The 10,886-nt window shown below is 33.2% G+C and overlaps 1 protein-coding gene across 1 annotated transcript; it reads right to left on the bottom strand.

Moving 5' to 3' along the window:
• Positions 1 to 6,642: 6,642 nt before the first annotated feature.
• LOC132179056 (plant/protein) lies at positions 6,643 to 10,670 on the bottom strand. The gene is made up of 4 exons (XM_059591681.2): positions 10,405 to 10,670; positions 10,136 to 10,262; positions 7,298 to 7,466; positions 6,643 to 7,046 (listed from the first exon to the last, which is right to left on the bottom strand). Exons 1-4 carry the CDS (start codon positions 10,615 to 10,617, stop codon positions 6,827 to 6,829), a joined length of 729 nt encoding a protein of 242 aa, XP_059447664.2. The 5' UTR covers positions 10,618 to 10,670; the 3' UTR covers positions 6,643 to 6,826.
• Positions 10,671 to 10,886: the final 216 nt, after the last annotated feature.

Below are 10,886 nucleotides of genomic sequence, written 5' to 3'. Positions count from 1 at the left end.
AGTTGGGTCTTGCTAGTCCTCAATTTTTGGAAACTAGCCGGCGTTGCTAGCAGTATACTTAGCAGTTTCTTTTGGATGCAAGTCTCTGTTAATTGAGGGGCATTCTCTTGTAGACACTCTGGCAATTACAAGAGCAAGTCTTTTTTTTTTTTTTTTTTTTTTTTGATTGGCACATTTCTCCCATCATTTCAGATATCCACCAAATGCTCATTCTCTTCCAAAGCTGGAGTCTCTAAAGTTTTTAGATGTGCAAATTTCAGAGCACACCACAATATTAAGTGGGTCGTTTCCCATCATCTCTTCTATTAGAATTGGAAATGAGAAAAATCACCCTCTATAATCTCCCCGTATTGCTAAAAAAACCAAAAAAACAAAAAAAGCGCAAGATTGTTCATAATAGAAATTAGAAATATCGTCATCAAGTAATAAAGCATCATCACCATCTAGGGTAGTGGTTCAATGGCTCATGGAAATCTACAAAGTGGTTAGATATGTATGCACTAGGGCATGGATTCACATTCAACAATGGTCTCTTTATATATATATATATAAAGAGCAACATCATCAGGCTGTAACTATAACGGGTAAAATCCCGTCAGGCTACATCCGCGCTTAGCAAGGGTATTTGACATTTGCATGCTTAGCCATGGCCCATTAGACATGGTGCATCTAGTTGTGTTCAACTCGCTTTTGAATGCACAACTAAGAGTAATTATATTCATCACTCTCCAATTTTTTTTCTTAATTTTTCGAAGTCGATGCGAAGTGATTTTTTCAATCAAAAAACCAATTTTCATGCACTAAATACTATGACCATCCACATACCTTTTGAAGGATATGAAAGAAAATAGAGTGTGTAATGTATAAAATTACTCCACAACTTAAACATCTGCTACCTCAACTCTCACCCATCAAAATGTTAAATGAATGGAAAAATCAATGGCTCTTTAGAGCCCGCTATTCCTTGCCCAGATTGTCCCTTTCTTATCTCGTGTGTAGGTTCTGCTTGTATTTGTGTGCGGTTTTTATTGCATCAAAGCAATAATAATAATTTTTTTTTTTTAATTAAAAAAAAAAAAAAAAAAAAGGTCTTCTTACATCTAGCTATAATTTTAGAGTAATGATATAAATAAGACTAGAGTCTTCCTAGAATCATTTCAAATGCGATGTGGCACTTAAAATCATCACTGAATTTGATATGTTCATTATTGAATTTTGATTTGTTTGTGATTTTAAATGCCACATCACATTTGGAATGGCTCTAAGAAGACCCTAGTCTTACTTATATGATTACTCATAATTTTATGTTAGTTCAACAACAAAATGTAATTATTCCAACTTAGAAGGATGAGAAGGAGATACGGGAATAGTACGTAGCATTAATCTTCTGCAAATACATGAAAGCCAAAAGCACGTGTTAAGATTTGACGAATCTTGATAAAAGTGGCCGGAAAAATAGAAAGTAAAAGAGAGAGAGAAACATAATTTTTTTTTTTTTTTTTTAAGACAATAAAATGATGATATTAATTATGAGGTGTAGGAGGTGTGGTAAAGTAGAATGTAATAGACGTACCGTAGCCGAAGTATTAAGTACAATTGACACCCCTTCCTGAACTCAAAGAAGCCAATTTGAGTTTAAAAACTAAGAGTACAAAAACGTCTAGGTGGATGTGTTATAATGAAAGATATTAGCGACCTAATTGATATTAGCTTAATCAATTAGGAACCACGCCTTATGAAGCGGAGGTCATTAATTTGAACCCACCCTCTTGTGTGGACATGTCAAAAAAAAAAAAAAAAAAAAGGATGCAAAGTTTGTTACCAAATTATTTTGGTAACGGGATATATTAGATAGGTTTATGGGAATCTAGACCTCCGTCAAACTCATCTTTGGAACTAAACTTCTTTCATTATTTTACGAGACATGTTACACGACCATCTTTAAACTATCTTTCAACCATTTCTTTTTTCTTTTTTCTTTTTTTCTACAAATTTAATAAATCAGTTATTAGATTTATAAATTCATGTGGACCCTACACAAATTCAATGATAAATTTATCCATTCACTATGAATATGGTTAAAAATTAGTTGAAAAAATAATAAATTCTATCATTTTTCTTATTAATTATTAATAACGTCGAAGTGTTACAACACTTACAATAAGATAAGATAGAAAAGCATATTCTAGATACAACCTTTTATCCAATAAAATGTTTTATTTCTTCTCCTAGTTCTTCTCCTATCCTCTCACTTTTTAAATTCAATATTGAAACTCTGGAGTCATGTGGGTTCTACACATGATGGACCATACAAATCTAATGATGATTTTGAAAAGTGGGAGGATAAGAGAAGAACCGGGGGAGGATGTATAGCATATCTCTTTTATCTCTATCTCACAATGTTAATATGACAGTCTCAACCAACTATTGAATTAATCTATCATTTTTGAAAAAAAAAAAAAAAAAAAAACATTGAATGATTAGTTGAAAATGTCGTATTATCATTGCCATTGTAGAATATTTATGGAATAAAAATATGGTATATACCATATAGCAATTCTCGATAGAAAATACCCAACTATGAAAAACCTAATAAAACTGTCATTAATCCTTATTAACTAAAAATTTAACTTGAATACAAATTCTGATCCTCTCTTAATTCCCGTAACAAGTTTTATAGCGCTTAAACACTTAGACGGAAGTATCACGTAAGAGTAACTAACTAACTAACTAGTGGATATAATCATGTTATGTGTTCCTTGAGAATGAAAGAAATTTAGTGATAGCATCATAATATAAGTAACATTTATTTTTAGGGAAAAGTGTACATACTACCCACAAACTAAAAATACTTCTAATAAATAAATAAATAAAAACTAAAAATCAAAATTAAAATTAAAAGAATTAAAAAAATTTTAAAAGAAGAAGAAGAAAGAGGAGGCCGGAACAGGGGTGGCTCGGCTAGATCAAGATTCTCTACAATTTCAAAGAAATTGTAAATTTTCAAATTACAGAATTAAGGCCTTTTTAGGCATTGAACAACTTGGAAAATGCTACCTATTAAAAATGTGGCATATTATTAAGGTAGCTAGAAATAATTTCTCTCCCAAAAGGTTTCTTATTCACTCGTGTAGAGACGTTTGTTCTTCAGAAAACCAAAGGGAAAATTACAGTTTACCCCCCCAAAGTTGACAGCGTTTTTCAATTCAAACACTAAAGTTTCAATTTTTGTAATCCACCCCCACAAAGTTCCAATTTTTTTCAATTCGACCAATATTAACTCAAAATTCTCATATTGCCCATAATTTTTATTTTTTTATTTTTATTTTTATGAAGAAAAAAAAAAACAAATTTGGGGGTGCAAAAATTGCCAGATTGCCAAAGAGCCACCCCGAATTTTTTTTAAATTTTTTTATAAAAATTTTAAAAAATAAAAATTAGGGGCAATATGGGAAGCTTTGGATACAATTGGTCAAATTGCAAAAATTTGAAACTTTGGGGGGTGGATTGCAAAAATTGAAACTTTAGTGTTCGAATTGAAAAACGCTGTCAACTTTAGAAGGGTAAACTGTAATTTTCCCAAAACCAAAAGATAGTTTTTTGCTCAAAACTTTTTTACAATACAGAGAGCCAAAACCTTATGAAACAAATTGTACTTTTATCTAAAATGACTAATCAGATTTGTTAAAAAAACCTCACATTGGATTAGCCAAAAAAAAAAAAAAAAAGAAGCAAAATGGATATTTGATTGGATTAGCAATATATATATATATATATATATATATATATATATATATTACATGTAGCAGCACTTTTCAATTGAGCAATTTTACTTTTTTATTGTTTCTTTCACCCATTTTCTCTTTTTCCCAAAATTTTTCCCACTTTTCAAGGGATCATTATCAAAATATTCTTTCACAATTTTTAATAAAAATATATTTCATAAATATGATTGACATTGCTATGAGAGTATGGTTTTCATACTTAACTTAGGCAAATACGACATTTAAAAAAAAATATAACCATTGAAAAATATAAAATACAACCGTTTCAAAATGTTGAAATATATATAGAATATAAAATACTAAAATATGAAAGAGAAAGAAAAGAGAGCGGAAGCGGAGAGAGACGCATGGGCTACATCTTATATATTCACTATATCAAACAATATTACATAACTCTCTATTTATAGAGAGACAATGAGTAGTGATCAAGAAACCCTAAAGTAGACCTAAACTAATTAAGGAAGAAAATAAACCTTACAAGGAAATATAATAACGGAAAATAATATTCTAACATAAAGAGAAATAACTTATTAATGAAAATATTAATAAACCTAATTTAGAAAATATAAAATATTCCAACATCCCCCCTCAAACTCAAGGTATAAGCTTGAGTTTGGAAAAGATAATAAATTAAAGTCATCCAAAGTTGATGGTTGGATCAAGGCAATGTTGACGAGAAAGGCTGAAAGTGACGTTCAGAGAAATACCGGAGAGTGGAGACAAACCGCTAAAAGAATCCGGTTAATGGCCAAGCCGCAACTGACAATAATGGTCGAAGAACAAAAACTAGCCGTTAATCCTGTGAATGGCCAAACCAGATTGTGCTAGGGTTCGCCAACAAGAAAGACGAGAAAGGCTGAAAGTGATGGCCGGAGAAATACCGAAGAACGGAGACAAGCAGCTAAAAGAATCCGATAAAGGGCCAAGCCACAACTGATAATGAGGTCGGACAACAGAAACTAGCCGTTAAAAAAAAAAAAAAAAAAGAACCTATGAAGGGCAAAACCGCATTGTGCCAAGATTTGCCAATGAATAAAGCCGTGGATCACAACAAAATTGGAAGTTCGTCATAAGAGAATGCTAGAAAACACCAGAGTCATAAGACTTTTATTGAAAGCCACAGAAAAAGAAATGTGGCTCTAATACCATGTTAAAATATATAGGCTTTGATACCATGTTGAAATATATATAGAATATAAAATATTAAAATATGAAAGAGAAAGAAAAGAGAGCAAAAGCAGACAGAGACGTATGGGCTACATCTTGTATATTCACTGTATCAAACAATATTACATAACTCTCTATTTATAGAGAGACAATGAGTAGTGATCAAGATACCCTAAAGTAGACCTAAACTAATTAAGGAATAAAATAAACCTTACAAGGAAATATAATAACGGAGAATAATATTCTAACATAAAGAAAAATAACTTATTAAGGAAAATATTAATAAACCTAATTTAGAAAATATAAAATATTCCAACAAATATTATAGTTACAAAAATGATTATTTGAAAAATAATAATCGTTGAAAAATTATTGCGTTAAACGAATTACCATTGAAAAAATAAAGAGTGAAATACAAATTTTAGGAAAGAAATAAAGATAGAATCAATAAAGAGTAAAAATAATATTTAAATGATATAGATAAAAATATAGCTAATCGGATGTATGAGGCCTTTAAAAATTCATTAGTTAAACTAGATAAAGTGAGTTTTAATGAGCCATTTTGCATAAAAATTTGGTTACTCCATTGTGAATGCTCTAACATACCACATTTTTAATATATGACATTTTTCAAGGTTTTTGATGTAAATAAACAACTTAAATTCTATAATTTGAGAATCGACATTTTTAAAATAAAAAAATTTGTAAGAAAAGATTTAGCTCGGCCACCTCATTGGCTAAATACAACAGCAAGCTGAGAGAGAGAGATGCTGCAATTGCCCGATTAGAACAAAGTCGAATTGTTCTTGCAGTGAGATTGGCTCAATAGTAGATTAGGGTGAACATTGCAAAAATTAAAACATTAAAGAAAAAAAAAATTGCAAATTTGTTGGTAATTAGAGGGGAGTAAATGTAGTTTCCACATTTCTAAAATTTGATGAATTTTGCATTCTGCATTACCATTTTTGTTTTAAGGTAAGTGGACAAGAACGGAGAATAACATCATATTGCTCGGGAGTGTAAATGAAAATTCCATAGCTAGGATCATCAAATTAAAGTGTTAATTGTGCGGGAAAACTTAAGAGCATGTTATTAGATGACATTTTCAACAACAGTTTTTTCTTCTTAAAAACCAAAAAACTGTTTTCGTTTGATATATTATTAGGTTTTTTTCACAAAATCTGAATAGAACTTGGACCAAAGCCAACCGGATAATGAAGAGTGCGACGTCGATATAATGGAAAATATAGCAGTCTCTACCCTCTAGTTAAACAAAAGGTGTTTTTTGTTTGATAACCTTTTTTTTTTTTTGGTTCAAACAACTTATATGTTGTCTGAACCTCCATTTTTTATTTAAAATTTGAGATTTTCACACACCATCAAGTTCACCGTACATATCTTTGAAGATTCCAGGATTATAAAAATCTTTAATCTCCGAATAGTCTCACCGATTCAAGACGACATGATAAAAACACTCACTTCAATCATATATATATATATATATATATATAGGGTTTTGATTGAAATCACATCCTCCCAATTTTGAAGCTTTTCAAATTGTCATGCATGATGGACTTCACAATCGTCAATCGTCTTGGAGAAAAACCCAAGCAATTTCTCACTTAAAATTAGAGAACAGCAAGTGCAAAGCATAAAAGCAAGTAACTAAGGAAGCAAAAAGCATATGACATCTTGAAACAAAAGCTAAAATATATTGTACATCGCATACATGCCCTGATGGACCTGGTCTGCACCTAATCAAACTGTTAGCAACTCCATTCATTGATCATACATAATAAGTGTTTCTTCATGATTTAAAAAAATGGTACATTACATCATTCCAGGTACTCTGAAGAATACTCGGCTCAACCCTGCTAATCAAACTGCTGCCGAAGCTGCATCTCCGTTTCGCTTTTCCACGTGGCATGAGATGACTGGCCCTTCATCCTCTTATTCTTCTCCTTATCCTTTATCATGGAACCCTTCTTCTTGGACTCGTTGCTGGTGTCGGCAGGAGGGCGATCGCTGCATACCGGGCACACCATTCCTCGAGCATTGGAGAAAGTCTTGGGAATTCCACATTGCAGGCACATCCTACAAAAACAGAAACACTTGGGCTATGACAGAGTACAATTGTGAAAAATGCAGCACAGATATGTCTAGTCCTCAAACACGAGATCGACATGCAACACACGGTTTGCTTTGGTCCTCAGAGAGGTAGAGGGTTTTATGAACCAACATATAGTGGGTTAGATAAATGTTAAGAAAGTACCATGGTCAACACTCAGCAGAAAGTAAAATCGTGTTCACTGACTTACAATATTAAGAAAAAAAACAAGGTATACCTCAGTAGCTCTGCAGCATCCTCTGCATTAGGATTGGTTGCAGTTGCCACACGCTTGCCTCCTTGCGTTGTGCTTGAAACTGATGATGCAGGAGGTTGTTTACCCACAATATCACTTCTTACTCGCTCATGGATTCCAACTAGATGAGCTTTGGCCTCCACTACAGCACCTATAGACAGTATAAGGTCAAGTCAAAAATATTTTCTTAGAATTAAAGACAGTTACGATTAAGTTGAGATAAGAGTTGATAACCTAAAACAAAGAGAAAACACAACATCCTTCATAGAATTATTTTTTTGATGAGTGCCTTCATAGAATTATTATATGCATGAGTCATAAATACTAACTAACGTAGCAGTTAGATTCTACTTATATCTATAAATTTCATGCTTCCTCTAGCATAAGAGCTTTTAGTGCACAGAAGCTGAAGGCATCAGTATCAGGAACATCCACTATATGGAAGATTCCCATCAATTCTATCACTTCTTATGTGAAACTGCAGAAGTTTCATCATTATGATAAGGGTTAATTACCTTTAACCACCCTTAACTACTACTCATTTAGACGTTGCCCCTACCAACTACCACCTGTCACACTCAACCTCCTTAAACTAACAGTTTTTGACAAAAAAAAAAACCCCTCCATTAGTCAAGATTTTTAAATCAAACAGAATATCGATCATGTGCATATTTAGACGTAAAATGATGGAAATACTTTCAAATATAAAATTAAAAACTAAATGAATAAAAAACACAAATTTATAATTATCTCTATCAAAAATTTACTACATAGTTAGAGTTATCTCTATCGAAGTCAATGTATATTCAACTACAGTTTTCGGTCTTCAAATATAGAAAGTAACATCTATATAATTTTTAGGAAACCTCAGGTATTGTTGCTTGATTTCCCCATTTCTTGTATTGTTTTCTTCCCCTTGTTACTGATTAACTTGTATTTTGGGGGGGGTACATGGAATTGGGGGAGGGAGGTGGTGGCGGCTTCATGGAGAAGTGCGTGGGGGAAAGCGATAAGGAGTGACGAGGTGACAACGACAACATAGACAAGTAAGAGATTAAGAAGGGAGATGAGAAGGTACACAGACTTGGTCCGAAAATGGCTTACTTTTCAACAAGCATAATCCGTTACAATTTTCTGTTGAACATGAAAAACTTTTCTTTTGATCAATAATTTTCAATAAACCAAACAGAGAAAAATGTGAAAAATATTTTCTAAAAAATACACTAAAAGAGCGGGAATCTTTTTTTGGCAAGTAATACAAATTCATTAAAAGAGCATACATGCGCAATTCTAGTACATAGGAAGTATACAGAAATAACCTTTAAAGTGTAGTGAAAGAAGAACAAAACTCCAAAAACTCAAAAAAATAAAAAACAGGCAAAATATTCCATGCTACTCTCCAAGTATAAAAGTATTGGAACATCATCTTCTTCAACTCTACATCTCAGTCTCACGACCTACAAAGTGTTTTGCATTCCGCAATACACCACAAGAAACACAAACGAGCCAGTCTCCCCATTTTCAAACCAGTAAGGTGTTCCAATTGTCCCCTCCAACTCACCAACAACTCGGTCACCCTACGAGGCATGACCCATGCAACACCAACTAGAAAAGCACACTCCACAATTATGTTGCCACCTCACAATGAAGAAGAAAGTGATCAATAAACTCCCCACTTTTTTTACGCATACAACACCAATTCACCACAATAGCATTTCGCTTTCATAAATTATCCAAAGTGAAGATTTTTCCTAAAGTCGCGTCCACACAAAAAATGACACTCTCGAGGGAGCCTTAACTTTCCAATATTCTTCCACGGAAAAGGAAAACTCACCGGAGTAGATAAAACCTAATAGTAAAACTTAACTTCAAAATATTTCCTTTTAGAAGGAATCCAACAAATTTTATCCTCACCTCCTTGCCTTACTCTTCGAGAATGCAACAACTCAAAAAGATAAAATCTTAAATAACAATTGATGATATAAGCACCATACAAAGTTGTTTATGTTCTTTTCCAAATTATGGTCTTAGCATTAAACATTGGTACTTTTATTCTCTAAAGACATGATATTAAAATTTCTAAGACGAAGGCTTATTATTTTCAAATTACCAAAACTCCAGTATGCCTTCCCTAGCCACTCTTATGCTTGTGCATAGGAAAGTAATAATGAATACACTTATTTTAACTAGCGAATGTCAATAATCTTTTTGATCAATATAGACGTGCCAATGATGATGAATGTTTGGAAACTTTTACGCAAATCTTCCAAGAAGTCAATTGTGTTACTTTCTGTATTACCAAAAAGAATTGCCTTCCGTACTGAAAAATTTGCTATTTGGTAATACAAGAAGAAAGCACTTCTTTATTTTCCGTAAAACGGTTTACATTTTCTTAAGGCGTAAAACCTTTTCCGTTCTCATCTCCTTCAAACCCTCTCCTCTACGTGAACATCCACACTATGACACACCACCCCTCCTCTCTCGTCCGCACCAAACCCCTGCCAAGCCCACCCCTACCAGCAAAAAATGTTTTCCTAAATACATTTTCAACGTGAACCAAATAGTGAAAAATGTTTTCAAGGACAAAAATCAAACACCAAAAAATCAGTATTTTTTAGAAAAATGTTTTCAGCCAAAAATGTTTTACATCAGTGAATGCTTTACAAATTCCTTATTAATCCATCATTTTCTACTTTTTTTCTTTTATTTCCAAATTAAAGAACAATAATCAATTCAATTCTAAATCATAAAATAACAAAATAAAAATAAAAATAGAAACAGCTTGAGCAACGTAAAATTTTGCATTAGAAACAAAATTACCGGTAGGTAAGTCTTTCTTGTCCTTTCTGTTCCTCCGGCCACCGTGCCTTCCTTGCGGCTGATCCACATCTCTCTTCACACCGTACTCTTCCACGCTATTGTTCAGAAACGCCGGCGGCTCTGAAATCTTCGGAGCACAAAGGAAAAACAAACGAAGTCAGAAAAAAATTGGCCGAAAAACCAAAACGTTCAACGCTCAATTCCCTGCTTGATTACCAAGAAAGTGAAGGGAAACTAGAATAACAAAGAAAGGGGAGTCCAAAAAGTACTTCGGAGAAAACGTCGAGGGCCGATGGAAGACCGGATCCAGAGGAGGGTGGTGGGAGGTCGACGAACGACTTGTCGTTGACCGAGACGGCGTAGGCTTCGTCGTCGTCGTCGTCGTCGGAAGAGTTGGGGTATTGGAGATGGGCATGTTCGGGTTCTTGTACTTGTTCTTCTTCTTCTGCTGAAGAATAGCCCTGGAGGAGTGACAAACTCATTGGGCCCTTGTTTTGTTACCAACAAGATGGGTTTCTTTGGATGTTGAAGGTGCTATCTACTTAACATGCACCGCCAAGGACCCAAATCAGAAATAAATAAAAAATAATGAAAAAATTACACTTATTCCTTCAGACTCTCAAACTACCAATTGTGTTAGAGAATAACTTTAATGCGGTCTTGACACAAATAAATAATTTTATGCCCACCATTCAAAAGTTAACACATCAACTTGAAACAAAAAAAAAAAACACATGTTAACAAAACACAA

The sequence above is a fragment of the Corylus avellana genome, chromosome 4, assembly GCF_965113065.1.
Source record: "Corylus avellana chromosome 4, dhCorAvel1.hap1.2, whole genome shotgun sequence".
NCBI classification, from domain to species: Eukaryota; Viridiplantae; Streptophyta; class Magnoliopsida; order Fagales; family Betulaceae; genus Corylus; species Corylus avellana.
The sequence above is the reverse complement of the archived record's forward strand: the minus strand, read 5'-3'. Positions and strand labels throughout refer to the sequence as shown.

Excerpts from the sequence above, each read along its gene's own strand:
- LOC132179056 (XM_059591681.2), bottom strand. The coding sequence starts at position 10,617 with ATGAGTTTGTCACTCCTCCAGGGCTATTCTTCAGCAGAAGAAGAAGAA. Across the intron at positions 7,467-10,135 it reads CAAGAAAGACTTACCTACCG|GTGCTGTAGTGGAGGCCAAA; the intron begins GTAATTTTGTTT and ends TACTGTCTATAG. Across the intron at positions 7,047-7,297 it reads GATGCTGCAGAGCTACTGAG|GATGTGCCTGCAATGTGGAA; the intron begins GTATACCTTGTT and ends CTGTTTTTGTAG.